This window comes from Pan troglodytes, chromosome 8 (genome assembly GCF_028858775.2).
Source record: "Pan troglodytes isolate AG18354 chromosome 8, NHGRI_mPanTro3-v2.0_pri, whole genome shotgun sequence".
In the NCBI taxonomy this organism is placed as follows: Eukaryota; Metazoa; Chordata; class Mammalia; order Primates; family Hominidae; genus Pan; species Pan troglodytes.
Window position 1 is genome coordinate 48,111,135 of NC_072406.2, and position 17,558 is coordinate 48,128,692.

General features: G+C 38.7%; 1 protein-coding gene and 1 pseudogene across 35 annotated transcripts in view; both read left to right on the top strand.

Moving 5' to 3' along the window:
* CREM (cAMP responsive element modulator) overlaps window positions 1-17,558 on the top strand; it is an 87,703-nt gene that overhangs the window by 27,569 nt on the left and 42,576 nt on the right. Inside the window, exon 1 of one of the 35 annotated variants that reach the window (XM_001148567.7) lies at window positions 15,445-15,725. The exons of 32 other annotated variants lie outside the window; for them this stretch is intronic. In XM_001148567.7, coding sequence (XP_001148567.1) covers window positions 15,648-15,725 — 78 coding nt within the window. In that variant the 5' untranslated portion in view covers window positions 15,445-15,647. Of the gene's footprint in view, window positions 1-15,444; window positions 15,726-17,558 lie in introns of those variants that run through there. 2 more of the 35 variants (XM_001147804.7, XM_054660986.2) reach the window with 2 other exon arrangements.
* LOC134807159 (V-type proton ATPase subunit G 1-like) lies at window positions 3,923-4,432 on the top strand (annotated as a pseudogene).

Sequence of the window (17,558 nt, forward strand, 5' to 3'; positions counted from 1 at the left end):
GAGCAAACAAATAGAAGACCTCAAGCAACATTTTCTCTTGTTAATAGGTTAGCAACCTCATATTTGTATATTAAAGAGATCTGCATTATGTTAGGTTGATTTCATATAATTTCAGCTAAGTAGATCTAGTTTAAAGGTCAGTGTTTCATTGAATCTTGTATTTTAGCTTCAGTATATTAATTTCCTTAGCTGAGGGACTCCTACTGAAGGAGAAAAGTGTTCCTGTTAAAATTTTGAAATAAAAGTTTCTGTTTTACTGTAGATTTTTTCACTATTGCTCCTTATTTTTATGTATTCTTTCCCCTGGCTGTTTTTCATGGTTCATATTTTATCTGTTACACAGAACATTTGTATTCTGTTAGAATTATCTATAAAAATGAACAAAGGATGGAAGAAAAAGGAAGAGAGTAATTTTTTTCAATAAATGCTAAATCTGTATTATAAAATGTTCCTTAGTCATCCAATTCAGAAAAACCCACTGCTTTGAACTGTAACTCATTATTGAAGGTAATTCAAGGTTCAGAGGCCATAATAAAAAGTAACTGGTGAACTGTTAATATTAGTAACCAACTTTTTTCAACTTCAACAAGAATTTGTTATGTATCTGTACTCATATTTTGATAATTTTGTATATAATAGCTAGTATATTTCTTTAAAAGTTAGTTTTTGGCTTTAGAATACGCTTTTATGTTTTCATCCCAGTAGTGTATTAAAGGTGACAGTACTTTGCTTTAAATAAATTTTGATGTTGCAGAGGTAATTTCAGGAAGTATAAAGCAATCAGAGTCAAATTTCAGAAAAATTTTGGTTTTATAATTACAATAAAAATGCATACAAATTTATTTTAGTGTTTGAGAGACTGTTAAAGATTTTTTTGTAATTTGTAATGATTATGAGGTTTGGATACTCGTAGAAAATGTTCAAGTTCCCTTTCTTAGTTTTGCTAATGGGTAGTTTGTCACTAGCAGTACTGAAAAAATAACTGAGTATAAATACAGTTACTCCTTTTGCCTTTTTCTGTATGATTTTCTTTAGTAAAAGAGTAAGCTGAGAGGACGGAAAAATGGGGAGTCATTTTTTAATGGGTATGGAGTTTCAGATTTGCAAGATGAAAAAGTTCTGTAGATCTGATTAACAATAATGTGAATATACTTAACACTACAAACTACACTTAAACAGTGAATATGTTACGTGTCTTTTACCACAATAAAAGATAATGAATAACAAAAAAAATAGGCTAGACATTGAAATTTGAAAAAAGAAACATTAATTTTATAGTTTCTTTTTTGAGTAAGACTTAGGGATTCTTTTCTTTTCTTTCTTTTTTTTTTTTTTTTTGTAGAGATGGGAGTCTTGCTCTGTCACCTAGGCTGGAGTGCAGTGGCACAATGTCAGCTAACTGCAACCTCCACCTCCCAGGTTCAAGTGATTCTCTTGCCTCAGGTTCCCGAGAGCTGGGACTACAGGCGCGTGCCACCACACCTGGCTAATTGTTTTCGTAGTTTTAGTAGAGATGGGGTTTCACCGTGTTAGCCAGGATGATCTTGATCTCCTGACCTTGTGATCCGCCCGCCTCGGCCTCCCAAAGTGCTGGGATTACAGGCATGAGCCACTGCGCCTGGCCTCTTTTCTTTCTTTCTTTTTTTTTTTGAGACGGAGTCTTGCCCTGTTGCCCAGGCTGGAGTGCAGTGGCGCGATCTCGGCTCACTGCAACGTCCGCCTCCCGGGTTCACACCATTCTCCTGCCTCAGCCTCCTTAGTAGCAGAGACTACAGGTGCCCGCCACCACGCCTGGCTAATTTTTTGTATTTTTAGTAGAGATGGAGTTTCACTGTGTTAGCCAGGATGGTCTCAATCTCCTGACCTCGTGATCCATCCACCTCAGCCTCCCAAAGTGCTAGGATTACAGGCGTGAGCCACAGTTCCCGGCCACCTCTTTTCTTTTCTTTTTTTTTTTTTTTAAGAAACAGAGTCTCACTCTGTCACCCAGGCTGGAGTGCAGTGATATGATCGTGACTCACTGCAGCCTCAGTCTCCTGGGCTCAAGTGATACTCCTGCCTCAGTCCCTTGGAGTAACTAGAACTACAGGTGCATACTGCCATGCCTGGCTAACTTGTAAGTTTTTTGTAGAGATGGGGTCTCACTGTCTTGTTCAGGCTGGTCTCGAACTCCTGGCCTCAAGTGATCCTCCCTCTTCAGTCTCCCAAAATGTTGGCATTACAAGCGTGAGCCACTATGTTCAGCCAGAGACTATTTTCTTTCCCTTATTTTATCGTTTGTTATCATAACCCTTGTAAATCCCAGACTATTAAGAATTATATTTGGAAAACAGAGGCTTTGGGAAATTTCTGCTTCATTGAATAGTTGTGACGATATCTTCATAGTGCTCTCCACAAATGTGGATTTTTGTAGCCCTATCAGAGATAAAACTGTAGTGATTTTCTTAAAAGGTATAGGGGAGAAAAGCCTGGTTATGGTAATGAATGTATTAGGTAGAGACAATGTTAGATGAAGAAAACAGACATAGTTCAGGAAAAACACATGTCTTTAAACAGGTTTCATTCAGAAGTAGACCTCTATTTTGGCAGATAATAACTATTTTCCTTTAAAACAATGCATATAAAGATGCAATAACAACAACAACAAAAACTACAGGTCAATATCCCTGATGAACATAGGTACAAAAATCCTTAACAAAATACTAGCAAACCAAATTCAACAACATATTCAAAAGATCATTAACAGTGATCAAGTACCATTCATCCCAGGGATGCAAGGATGTTTCAACATATGCAAATCAGTAAACCTGATAAATCACATCAACAGAATGAAGGAAAAAGACCATATCATCATCTCAACACATGCATAAAAACATTTGAAAAATTCATTATTTCCTTATTATAAAAACTCTCAACAAATTACATAAAGAAGGGATGTACCTCAGTGCAACAAAGGCAGTATATGACACACCCACAACTAACATCATGCTGAATGGGGAAAGGTTGAAAGCTTTTTCTCTAAGATCTGGAATAAGATAAGGATACCAGGCCAGGTGTGGTGGCTCACACCTGTAATCCCAGCACTTTGGGAGGTTGAGGCAGGCAGATCGCTGGAGCCCAAGAGTTAAGAGACTAGCCTGGGCAACATGGTGAAAGCCTGTCTGTACCAGAAAATATACAAATATTAGCCGGGCATGGTGGCACACACCTGTAAGTCCCAGCTACTTGGGAGGCTGAGGTGGGAGGATGGCTTGAGGCTGGGAGGCACAGGTTGCAATGAGCCAAGATCATGCCCCTGCACTCCAGCCCAGGTTGCAGAGCCAGACCCTGTCTCAAAAAAAAAAAAAAGAAAAAAAGAAAAGTCACGGATGCCCATTTTTGCCACTTCTATTTAGCATTGTACTGAAAGTCCTAGCCAGAGCAATTAGGCAAAAGAAAGAAAAGGCAACTGAATTGGAAAGGAAGAAGTCAACTTTTCCCTGTTCATAGATGACATGATCTTACATATGAAAACCTTTAAAAAAAGGAACAAAAATTAGAAAACCTTAAAGATGCCACCAGAAAAACCTGTTAGATCTAATACATGAATTCACTGAAGTTGCAGGATATGAAATCAACTTATAAAAACCAGTATTGTTTTTATGTACTAATAGTGAACTACCTGGAAAAAATATCAAGAAAACTCTATTTACAATAGCTATGAAAAAAATACTTAGAAATAAATTTAAGCAAGGAGGTGAAATATCTGTACATTGAAAACTATAAAAAACATTGATGAGAGAAATTGAAGGAGACACAAGTAAATGTTCATGGATTGGAAGAATTAGTATTGTTAAAATGTCCATACTACCCAAAGCGGTCTACAGATTTAGTGCAATCACTATCAGAAATATCAATGACATTCTTCACAAAAATAGGGAAAAACAATCCCCAAATTTATACAGGACCACAAAAGACCCCAAATAGCGAAAGGAATCTTGAACCAAAAGAATGAAGCTGGAACCACTGCCATGGCCAGTCCATTGCAGGGTATCCTGCAGCTGCTACAGACCGAGAAGCAGGCTGCTGAGAAGGTTTCCAAGGTCCACAGGCAGATGAACCGGGGGCTGAAGCAGGCCAAAGCAGTAGCTTAGGCTGAAATTGAACAGTGCCGCCTGCAGAGGGTAAAAAGAGTTCAAGGCGAACGAAGCTGAAGCACTGAAGTGGAGAAGGAGGCCCAGGAGAAAAGATGATCACCCTCCAGACCTACTTCCAGCAGAACAAGGATGAAGTCTTGAATAACCTCTTGGCCTTTGTCTGCAACATCCGGCCAGAAATCTGTGAAAACTGCTGCATAAATGGGTAGGAGAAGAAAAAAGCACCTGTTCTATGAATTGGCATTTTAGATGCTCTCATGGAATATGAAGCTTCAACACAGCTCAAGTTATATTCTTAAGGCATTAAATTATTTCTGTATATTATATAATAGGTCCCTCCACTTTTTGGAGAGTAGCAAATATAGTTTTTTTTTGTTGTTGTTTTTTTTTTACAGACTTAGAACTTATCTAAAGATTTCATGTTTCTTAGAAAATTAATTGGTATATGTTGTCTATTTTTGTATGCCTTTTGGTTCAAGCAACATATATATCAGTGTTGACATTTTCTTTCTTAGATCTAATTAAACAAAACCAATTTTTTTTGAAGAAAGAAAGGGATTAAATAATTTTTCCCCCTAATGCATTCTTGAATTCATCAGGGCTTTATCTATGAAAAAGTAGTAAATAGTTACTTGTAACCTATGTGAAGCAACATTCAGCCTTAATCTTTTCCTGCTAATGATTAGAACAACAATATTGGTATAGTTGTTTGGGTTGCTTTTAGTTTCTCTTAATCGTGTTTACTAGATGATAGAACTTAAGAACTTGTTACATCTTATTACTTGGTGTATGATAATCATTTGAAAGTCAAGACTCTTTGTCATGCAGGAAAAAAAAAAAGAACAAAGCTGAAGACATCACACTACCTGACTTCAAAATATACTATAGAGCTATAGTAATTAAAACTGCATGGTACCAGCATGAAAACAGATACATTGATCAATGGAACAGAATATAAAGTCCAGAAATAAAACCATGCATTTACTTACACCAACTTATATTCAACAAAGATGGCAGGACCACACAATGGGGAAAGGGCCATTTCTTTAATAAATGATGTTGGGAAAACTAGATATTTACACAGAAGAATGAAATTAGGCCCTTGTCTCTCACCATCAACAAAAATCAACTCTTGAAAATGGATTAAATATAAGACCCAAAACTATGAAACTACTACAAGGAAACAGGAAACTCCTTGACGTTAGTCTGGCCGATGAGTTTTTTGATACAACCTTAAAAGCACAGGCAACAAAAGCAAAAATGGACAAACAGTATTACGTCAAACTATAAAGCTTCCCCACAGCAAAGGAAACATTCCACAGAGTGAAGAAGGGACCTACAGAATGGGAGAAAATATTTGCAAACTATACATCTGATAAGGGGTTAATATCTGAAACACAGAAGGACTCAAACAACTCAATAGTAAGAAAACAACCTGATTTTCTAAAAATGTGCAGAAGACCCAAATAGATTTTTCTCAAAAGAAGACATAAAAATGGCCAAGTACAGTCATTCATCACTTAACAACAGGTCTACATTTTGAGAAATGTGTTGTTAGGCAATTTCATCTTTTTTTTTTTCCCTTATGATCCAACAGAACCAATGGTGTGGTGATTTCATCTTTGTGCAAACATCTAGAGTGTACTTACACAAACCTGGATGGTATAGCCCACTACATACCTAAGCTGTATGGTACAGCCTGTTATTCCTGGGCTGCAAACCTGTATAGGATGCGATTATACTGAATACTACAGGCAATTGGAGCACAATAATAAGTATTTGTGTATCTAAACATAGGAAAGGTACAGTAAAAATACAGTATCAAAGATAAAAATGGCACATCTGTATAGGGCACGAAACCATAGTGGAGCTTGCAGGACTGGATGTTGTCCTGGGTGTGCCAGCAAGTGGGCAGTGAGGGAATGTGAAGGCCTAGGACATTATTGTACACTACTGTAGACTGTCTTTTTTTTAAATAGAGTTTTGTTCTTTTGCCCAGGCTGGAGTACAGTGGCACAATCATAGTTCACTGCAGCCTCAAACTCCTGGGCTCAAGTGATCCTCCTGCCTCAGCCTCTCGAGTAACTGGGACTACAGGCACATGCCACCATGCCCAGCTAACTTATTTTATTTTTTTGCTATTGTAGACTTGATAAACATTGTACACTTAGGTTACACTAAATTCATAAAACATTTCTTCAATAAATGAACTGTAGCTTACTGTAAGTTTTTTACTTTTTGACTTTTGTAATAACACTTAGCTTAAAACACAAACATATTACACAGCTGCATAAAAATGTTTTCTTCTATGCTTATGCTGTGTAAACCTTTTCTGTGTTTGAAATTTTTTATTTTTTTTATTTTTAAACTTTTTTGTTAAAAACTGAGACACAAACACACATGTTGGCCCAGGCCTGTATAGTGTCAGGATCATCTGTATTGCTGTCTTCCACCTTCATATCCTGTCCCATTGGAAGGTTCTCAGGGAAAGAACACTCATGGAGCTATCATCTCTTATGACAGTGCCTTCTTCTGGATACTCGCTGAAAGACCTGCCTGAGGCTGTTTTACAGTTAACTTTTTAAAATAACTTGAAGTAAAATAATAATAAAAAGTATGGTAAATACATAAACCAGTAACAGTCATTTTTTTATTATCAAGCATATGTACTGTACATAATTGCATTGCTATGCTTTTATTTAATTATTTATGAGACAGGGTCTCACTCTGTTGCCCATGCTGGCGTGTGGTGATGTGATCTCGGCTCACTGCAACCTCCGCCTCCCCGGTTAAAGCTATTCGCGTGCCTCAGCCTCCCGAGTATGGGATTACAGTCGTGCATCACCATGCCTGGCTAATTTTTGTATTTTCAGTACAAAATTTCTCTACTAAAAATACAAAAATAAGCAGATGTGGTGGCAGGTGCCTGTAATCGCAGCTACTTGGGAGGCTGAGGCAGGATAATTGCTTAAACCCAGAGGCGGAGGTTGCAGTGAGCCGAGATGGTCCCAGTGGACTCCAGCCTGGGCAACACAGCAAGACTCCATCTCAAAAACAAAAAATAAAAAAAATTAGCCAGGAGTGGTGTTGTGCACCTGTAATCCCAGCTACTCAGAGGCTGGGGCAGGAGAATCACTTGAACCCGGGAGGCAGAAGTTGCAGTGAGTCGAGATCACACCACTGCACTCCAGCCTGGGCAACAGAGTGAGACTGTCTCACCAAAAAAAAAAGCTCAACATCATTAATCATCAGGGAATTGCAAATCAAAACTACAATGAGATATCACCTTCCTCTTGTTAGGTTGGTTATTATCAAAATGACAAAAGATAACAGATGTTGGCAAGAATATGGAGAAAAGGGAACACTTATACGCTGACGGTGGGAATGTAAATTTGTATAGCCATATGGAAAACAGTATGGAGGTTCCTCCAGATATGAAAAATAGAAGTACTAGATGATCCAGCAATTTCATTACTGGGTATCTATCCAAAGGAGATGAAAGCAGTGTGTGGAAGAGATATCTGCACTTCCATATTTATTGCAGCACTATGCATAATGGCCAAGATACGGAATCAGCCTCGGTGTTCATCAGTGGATGGATGGATAAAGAAAGTATGGTATGTATACACAATGGAATACTATTCAACCATAAAAAAGAATGAAGTGTCATTTTCAACAAGATGGAGGAATCTGGAAGTCATTCTGTTAAGTGAATAAGCCAGGCCCAGAAAGACACATACTGCATGCTCTCACTCATGTGTGGAGTCTAAAAAGTTCTCATAGAATTAGAGGGAAGAATGGTGGTTACCAGAGGTGGGGGTGCTTAGGCAGAGGGAAGGATGGGGAAATGTTGGTCCAAGAATATATAATTACAGTTAGGAGGAATGAGTTCAAGAGAGCTATCATACAGCATGGTGACTATAGTTAAGGACAATGTATTGTTGAAAAATGCAGAGATAGTTGAATGTTAATAATGTTCTCACCACAAAAACAACTATGTGAGGTAATGCTATTATTAATTAGCTAGATTTAACTATTACATAATGTATATATACTCCAAAACATCATGTTGTACATGATAAATGCAATTTTTTCTGTCAATTCAAAATGTAAAGTAAGAACATTTAAAAGGTACATCTCCAACCTCCACATGCTTTCCTTGCCCAGTCTTTCTCTCCTGCTTGTCTCTCTGCCTATCAGTATGAGACACCCTCTCTAGGAAGCCGCTGTCATCCTTTACAAAGAAGGAGTCCAGAATCTAAAATCTTACACAGCCTGCTTCAGGCAGTACTGAAGCCTGGGCTTCTCAGAGGCCACAGTAGAGGCCAGTTGTAGCAAATTTGGTTGAAAAAGCAAGAATTATTTTTAAGTTTTTCTAACCACCTGAGCTCCATTTGCCCAGTTGTGAGATTAAACACTTTCTTCGGGCACCAGCAAATCATGGCCACCAGAAAATAAAATCAAATACAAAATAATAATTAATGGGAGAGGAGCAGTGGCTCATGCCTGTAATCCCAGCACTTTGGGAGGCCAAGTCAGGAGGATTACTTGAGCCCAGGAGTTCAAGACCAGCCTGGGTCAAAGTAAGACTCCATCTCTACAAAAAAAAAAAATTAGCCAGGCATGGTGGCACTTGCCTGTAGTGCTATCTACTCAGGAGGCTAAGATGGGAGGATCTCTTGAGCCCTGGAGGTTGATTGAAGCTGCAGTGATTCGTGATCATGCCACCGCACTCCAGCCTGGGTGACAGAGCAAGACCCTGTCTCAACACAACAAAAAACAAAAATAAAAAAAATAGAGAACAAAAATATTAAATGTGTGCATATTTACTATTGGATATGGTAATATACCATGGTAGGTATTGCCTTTGTAAGTTGGTCTCCCCTGTCTTTTGTTCCTAGAGCTTTCTCATTTTCTCATCTCCAAGGGCTTGTTTACTGCTTCATACATAAAAAGAGGCCAGGTATGATGGCTCATGCCTGTAATCCCAACACTTTGGGAGGCTGAGATGAGATGATTGCTTGAGCACAGGAGTTTGAGACCAACCTGTACAACATAGGGAGACCATGTCTCTATGAAAAATTAAAAACTTAGGCCAGGTGCAGTGGCTCACGTGTAATCCCAGCACTTTGGGAGGCTGAGGCAGTCAGATCACCTGAGGTCAGGAGTTCAAGACCAGCCTGGCCAACAACATGGTAAAACCTTGTCTCTATTAAAAATACAAAAAGTAGCCAGGCATGGTGGTGGGCACCTGTAATCCCAGCTACTCGGGAGGCTGAGGCGGGAGATTCGCTTGAACCCGGGAGGCGGAGGTTGCAGTGAGCCAAGATCGCACCACTGCGCTCCAGCCTGGGCGACAAGAGTGAAACTCCGTCTCCAAAAAACAAAAAACAAACAAACAAAAAAACAATTAGTTGAGTGTGGTGACATGTGCTTGTAGTTCAAATTACTCAGGAGGCTGAGGTGGGAGGATCGCTTGAGCCTGGGAAGCTGCACTGCACTCTAGCCTGGGTGACAGCAAGAACCTATCTCAAAAAAAAACAAAAAAAGAGCCCTAATTTATACATGTATACTCAGTTTGAATTAAATTTAGCTTGTTTACTTAAAAGTAGTGTTGAAGGTATTTTTCATACTATATTTTAATACTAGATTAAAGTTGATACTAATTTTATGCAGTTTTAAGTATTAAGATTAATCATTTGATCTTTGCTTTCTTTACCTAAAACATGGAAAATACTGATTTCATAGATTAAATGAGATGATTTGTGTGAAGCACAAGCACAGAGTTTGGCATCTGGTCAATGTGCAATAAATGCTTGCTTTTATCCTCATAGTGACCTTCCTTGATCTTAAAATGGTAGTAATTAGGCTTTAAGATGAAATGGCTTATGCTGGTTTTAAAATATATTGTATTCGGAATCCTTTGTAAAGTAACAAAAATCTACAATGCTTAGTAGGCCTCCAAAGGGTATAGAGGAGAAAAGCTAATTTTTTATAGTTTTATAAGCAAAGTTCCAGTATGTCAGGAGCTTGCTTAAAATTATATGTTTTATGCTTCTTAATTTAGGTACTTTAGATTTCTCCTAGATATTTTAAAACATTGCTGGCCACTTTGGGCATAAAAATCTAAAATATAATCTGTAACTATTTCAGATTTCATGGTAAGACCAAACTGCATTATAATTTTTGTAAGGAGCTGAACTCTTAGACTTTACTATTTATGTACTCTGACCATTGGACTGGAACTGAAAACAACTTAAAGATACAATTTGGCCTGGCTGTGTTAAATTAGTCTGCTTTTCATTGCTATAAAGGAATACCTGGCTGGGGCAGTGGCCCATGCCTGTAATCCCAGCACTTTGGGAGCCTGAGTTGGGTGGATTATTTGAGCTCAGGAGTTCGAGACGAGCCTGGCCAACATGGTGAAACCCTGTCTCTACAAAAAAATACAAAAATTAGCTGGGCATGGTGGCAGGCGCCTGTAATCCCAGCTACACCGGAGGCTGAGGCAGGAGAATCACTTGAAACTTGAACCCGGAAGGCAGAAGTTGCAGTAAGCCAGATTGCACCACTGCTCTCCAGCCTGGGCCACAGAGCGAGGCTCCATCTCAAAAAAAAAAAAAAAAAAAGAAAAGGAAAAAGAAATACTTGAGGCTGGATAATATATAAAGAAAAGAAGTTTGTTTTGGCTCACGGTTCTGCAGGCTGCACAAGAAGCATGGCACCAGTATCTGCTTCTAGGGAAGCCTCCAGAAGCTTCAAATCATGGCAGCAGGAGAAGGGGGAGCCAGGGTATCACATGGAGAGAGAGGGAGCAAGAGAGAGGGGAAGTGCCACACTCTTCAACAACCAGCTCTCAGAACTACCAGAGCGAGAACTCACTCATGACCATTCATGAAGGATCCCCCATGACCCAAACACCTCCCACAAGGCCCCACCTCCAACATTGAGGATTATATTTCAACATGAGATTGGGAGCGGATAAGCATCCAAACTGTATCACGTTTTGTCAAAATGATTCTGATTTTGACATCTACTTTTATGTAATTCTTCTTTCCTTGCCTCCATTTTGGGGACGATTTTTATAAATGTTTTTAATCCTTTCAAATCAAAGGGTTTAATATACATATATGCTATCTAAACTGTACCTTGTTGACCAAATTATTTGAATAAAATGTAGCAATAATAAAAATAACAAAAGTGAGCTTTTATTGAATATTCGGTATGTGCTAGGCACTGTTCTTTTTTTTTTTGAGACGGAGTTTCGCTCTTGTTGCCCAGGCTGGAGTGCAGTGGCGTGATCCTGGCTCACTGCAACCTCTGCCTCCCAGGTTCATGTGATTCTCCTGCCTCAGCCTCCTGAGTAGCTGGGATTACAGGCATATGCCACCACGCCCAGCTAATTTTGTATTTTTAGTAGAGATGGAGTTTCACCATGTTGGCCAGGCTGGTCTCAAACTCCTGAACTCAGGTGATCCACTTGTCTCGGCCTCACAAAGTGCTGAGATTACAGGTGTGAGCCACCACGCCAGGCTGCCAGACACGGTTCTAAGTGCCTTACACACATTGACTAAATCTTCACAACCCTGTGGAAAGGTACTTTTTTCATTCCCATTTGCAGTTGAGGAAAACAAGGCACAGAGAGTCTCAGTCATTTGTTGCAGATGACACAGCTAGAAAAGGCAGAGCCAAGATTTGAACCCAGGCAATCTGGGTTTAGAGTCCATTGACCACTCCACCATTTATCACCTGAAATGCATAGGTGCTCAGTGTTTAACCAGACAATCTCAGAGAACATTACCTAGAAAAATCCATAGTTCATTAAGAGTAATAACGAATATATGCTCTCTTGTCTCTCCCTATATACATACTGTATAGCAGTTTATACGTGTATGTGTGTTTATGTGCACTATGGATACATATATACTATTACTCTGTTACTCCATTATTCAGTGGCATAGAAGACAGTTTCAAAGTTAGATCCCAATTCAGCTTCTGACCCTGGGTGTGTGAAGTCATAGAAAATTTAAATTTTACTCATTTTGATGCATTAGGAATTGTTTTCATATAATTCCTGGCACCAACAGCCATTGTATTTGTTGCACTATAATTCTCAGGCCAGGAGTACGAGAGAGTCCAGAGCTTTAGAATTATATCATTAAAGATGATGAGCATCAGTCTCATTGCAGTTTAGTAAAATCAATTTAATGAGTGTTTTCTTGGCAAAAAGCCAGTTAATTATATCCATCAAATTTGGAGCCATAGTTACTAAAATTTTTTTATTGTGGGAAAAATAACGTAAAATGTACCATGTTAGCAGGTTTTTTTTTTTTTTTTTTTTGAGATGGAGTCTCGCTTTGTCACCTAGGCTGGAGTACAGTGGTGTGATCTCAGCTCACTGCAACCTCCGCCTCCCGGATTCAAGCAATTCTCCTGCCTCAGCCTCCCGAGTAGCTGGGACTACAGGCACGTGCCACAACCCCCCGGTAATTTTTTGTATTTTTAGTAGAGACGGGGTTTCACCGTCTTAGCCAGGATGGTCTTGATTTCCTGACCTCGTGATCCACCCGCGTTGGCCTCCCAAAGAGCTGGGATTACAGGCGTGAGCCACTGCGCCTGGCCCATGTTAGCAATTTTTAAGTGCACAGTTCACTGATGTTAAGTAACATTTTAATCAAACAGATCTCCAGAACTTTTTCTGTCTTGCAGATCTAGAGCTAAGCACCCATTAAACAACTGCCCCTTCCCCTTCCCCTCAGCCACTGGTAACTACCATTCTACTTTCTGTTTCTCTGAATTTGACTAGATACCTCCTATAGGTGGAATCATGCAGTATTTTGTCTTTTTGTGACTGACATATTTAGCATAATGTCTTTAACCGTCATTCATTTTGTAGCATGTGACAGGACTTTATTTTCTAGGCTGAATAATATTTTATTGTATGTATGTACCACATTTTGTTTATCGTTACTGTTTTTCTATGGTGGTTTTTGTCAAGTCAGTACTCGTTAGACTTATACCAAGTGATTGGTATGATCACTTGGTATCATACCAAGAAATATGATAATCAGAATAATTCATATGAATTGCAGTTTGTTTCATAGATATTACAATAAAGAGTTGATTTAGATTAGAAATAAAGATTAACATGAAAGTTTTGATAAGTGGTTTGTAGGCATTCATTCCCTGGTTTCTAGCTTTTGGCATGAACATTTCCTGTTCATTATTAGAAATGATCCATATTACTGTTAAGAGCAATTTTAATACCTACTGTTTGCACTTATATGAGGTCTGTTGCATAAAAAGCCTTTTTTTGGCTTAGAATATTATTGCAAATTCTTTATGTGTATTTATTATTTTGAAATACATTTGGCTAGTAAATTATGATCAGTTTCAGTCTTACTGAAACCAAATACGAGATTGGCTTTCAAAAGTTCCTTCCAGAGCTAAAAGAGTTTGACTTCTATAAAGGTCATGTCCATTTTTATAGTACTTTAATATATATATTATTATAATAAGTGAAACATATTTCATATTGGTTAGAATATAAAATGATGCCCCAAATACTATAAATAGGAAGTCCAAAATACTGTACGGATTAGCTAGAAAAAAAAAAGTTTAGCTAGGGCACTGTTCTCAAAGGATAAAGAACCCTAATTTTAATTTAAGTGCTTACTGGAAGCATTATCAAAATAGATTATTTAAACCCTTCTGGATAATTAAGAATGACTGAATTATAACACTTGCTTTGCTTTCAAGAAGTGAATTTTTTAGAAACATGAAATTTGACCATTTACGTTTACAGTATCAGAAACAATGATCCTCTTCCCCCTTTTTAATTCAGATTATGGATTTCAGCTTATGCGCTATACATAAAAAAAGGATTGGAGGCAACAACAACATCTCTTTAGAAGATAATGGATAGTAAATATAGAAATAATAATCATACTTGGCTAATCTCTTTGTAACAAATATTTTCAACATATATTCTTAAGGTAAAATTTAAATGCATTGAATTTGCAATTTGTTAGCCACACTATCTTAAAAACAAAACAAAAAAAACAGCTAGGCCAGACACAGTGGCTCACACCTGTTATCTCAGCACTTTGGGAGGCCAAGGCGGGTAGATTACCTGAGGCCAGGAGTCGAGATCAGCCTGACAACATGGTGAAACTCCGTCTCTACTAAAATTACAAAAATTAACTGGGTGTGGTGACAGGCACCTGTAATCCCAGCTACTTGGGAGGCTGAGGCAGGAGAATCGATTCAACCCAGGAGGTGGAGGTTGCGGTGAGCCCAGATCACGCCACTTCCCTCCAGCCTGGGCGACAGAACAAGAGTCCGTATCAAAAAAAAAAAAAAAAATTACCAGGGTGTGGTGGCGGGCACCTGTAATCCCAGCCACTCGGGAGTTTGAGGCTGGAGGATTGCTTGAGCCTGGAAGGTGGAGGTTGCAGTGAGCCAACATTGTGCCACTGAACCGCAGCCTGAGCAACAGAGCTGGACTCTGTCTCCAACTCAAAACAAAAAACACCTTCATGGGAAGGAAGTCACTCAAGATAACCAAAATGAAGACCAACTACATTTTTCATTTTGTGTTTGTCTTACTCAGCACAATCAAATATGACTTTTAAAAATTAAAGTGGGCCGGGCACGGTGGCTCACACCTGTAATCCCAGCACTTTGAGAAGCCAAGGTGGATGGATCACCTGAGGTCAGGAGTTCAAGACCAGCCTGGCAGAGATGGTAAACCCTGTCTTTACTAAAAATACAAAAATCAGCCAGACGTGGTGGCACATGCCTATAATCCTAGCTATTTGGGTGGCTAAGGCAGGAGAATTGCTTGAACCCAGGAGGTGGAGGTTGCAGTGAGCCGAGATCGCACCACTGCACTCCATCCTGGGTGACAGAGCAAGACTCTGTCTCAGTGGGGGAAAAAAAAATTAAAGTGGAATATTTTACATCTTTATTCAGGTATTTGATTTATAATATTCTTATTATTTTCAGCTTTAAAACATTTGAAATATTCTAATATTCTCTTAAATGCTTTTTTCCCTATAGAACAGACTTTTGAGTATCCTGTCTTAATACATAAATATCAAGATAGTTTTCAACTTCTTGCTTAGCTTGTTAGTGTATTTTTATTGTAGTCCTTAAACTAGGTAGTACAGAGATTTGATTTTTCAGGAGCAGAGTTGATAGAGCAGTCTGCTATATTGTGAATTCACATTTTAAAATCCTTTATTGTCTTGAATGCAGGCCTAGTAGCTCTGTGACATGTGCAGCTATACTATGACATCATAAACCCCATCGTGAGGGAACCTAGCTACGGGTCAGAGCTAGTCCACTAGGTGCTAATCAAATGCTGTGTTACAACACTGTGAGGTTTTCCCAGTTATAAGTGTCACTATTAGGGTTTTTTTTAATTGCAAAGCCAAATAAGGCTGTCAATTGCATCATCTTACCTTATTTCTTCAGATTAAGTACTGTTTATAGTGGGATTTTTGGTGGATGTGGTGGCATCAGCATAATCTATGTTTCAGGCGTCCTATAGAAGAGGATTATTCTTCAGGGGATGTGGAAGAAAAGGTAAATGATGTCTGCTATAAGTACCTTCTACACACTTTTAAAGCCTCGTGAAAAGAGGGGTAAAAATTGTGAAATATAAAATAACATCCATTTTATGTTTTAGTTTTTTGTTCTTGCGATAGTTTACTGAGAACGATGATTTCCAATTTCATCCATGTCCCTACAAAGGACATGAACTCATCCTTTTTTATGGCTGCATAGTATTCCATGGTGTATGTGTGCCACATTTTCTTAATCCAGTCTATCATTGTTGGACATTTGGGTTGGTTCCAAGTTGTAGCAGCATGATTTATAATCCTCTGGGTATATACCCAGTAATGGGATGGCTGGGTCAAATGGTATTTCTAGTTTTAGATCCTTGAGGAATCGCCACACTGTCTTCCACAATGGTTGAACTAGTTTACAGTCCCACCAACAGTGTAAAAGTGTTCCTATTTCTCCACATCCTCTCCAGCACCTGTTGTTTCCTGACTTTTTAATGATCGCCATTCTAACTGGTGTGAGATGGTATCTCATTGTGGTTTAGATTTGCATTTCTCTGATGGCCAGTGATGATGAGCATTTTTTCATGTGTCTGTTGGCTGCATAAATGTCTTCTTTTGAGAAGTGTCTGTTCATATCCTTTGCCCACTTTTTGATGGGGTGGTTTGGTTTTTTCCTTGTAAATTTGTTTGAGTTCATTGTAGATTCTGGATATTAGCCCATTGTCAGATGAGTAGATCGCAAAAATTTTTTCCCATTCTGTAGGTTGCCTCTTCACTTTGATGGTAGTTTCTTTTGCTGTGCAGAAGCTCTTTAGTTTAATTAGATCCCATTTGTCAATTTTGGCTTTGTTGCCATTGCTTTTTGTATTTTAGACATGAAGTCCTTGCCCATGCCTATGTCCTGAATGGTATTGCCTAGGTTTTCTTCTAGGGTTTTTATGGTTTTAGGTCTAACATTTAAGTCTTTAATCCGTCTTGAATTAATTTTTGTACAAGGTGTAAGGAAGAGATCCGGTTTCAGCTTTTTACATATGGCAAACCAGTTTTCCCAGCACCATTAATTAAATAGGGAATCCTTTCCCCATTTCTTGTTTTTGTCAGGTTTGTCAAAGATCAGATGGTTGTAGATGTGTGGTATTACTTCTGAGGGCTCTGTTCTGTTCCATTGGTCTGTATCTCTGTTTTGGTACCAGTACCATGCTGTTTTGGTTACTGTGGCCTTGTTGTATAGTTTGAAGTCAGGTAATGTGATGCCTCCAGCTTTGTTCTTTTGGTTTAGGATTATCTTGGCAATGTGGGCTCTTTTTGGGTTCCATATGAACTTTAAAGTCGTTTTTTCCATTTCTGTGAAGAAAGTCATTGGTAGCCTGATGGGGATGGCATTGAATCTATAAATTACCTTGGGCAGTATGGCCATTTTCACCATATTGATTCTTCCTATTCATGAGCATGGAATGTTCTTCCATTTGTTTGTGTCCTCTTTTATTTCATTGAGCAGTGGTTTGTAGTTCTCCTTGAAGAGGTCCTTCACATCCCTTGTAAGTTGGATTCCTAGGTATTTTATTCTCTTTGTAGCAATTGTGAATGGGAGTTCACTCATGATTTGGCTGTTGGTCTGTTACTGGTGTATAAGAATGCTTGTGATTTTTGCACATTGATTTTGTATCCTGAGACTTTGCTGAAGTTGCTTATCAGCTTAAGGAGATTTTGAGCTGAGACGATGGGGTTTTCTAAATATACAATCATGTCATCTGCAAACAGGGACAATATGACTTCTCTTTTCCTAATTGAATACCCTTTATTTCTTTCTCCTGCCTGATTGCCCTGGCCAGAACTGCCAACACTGTTG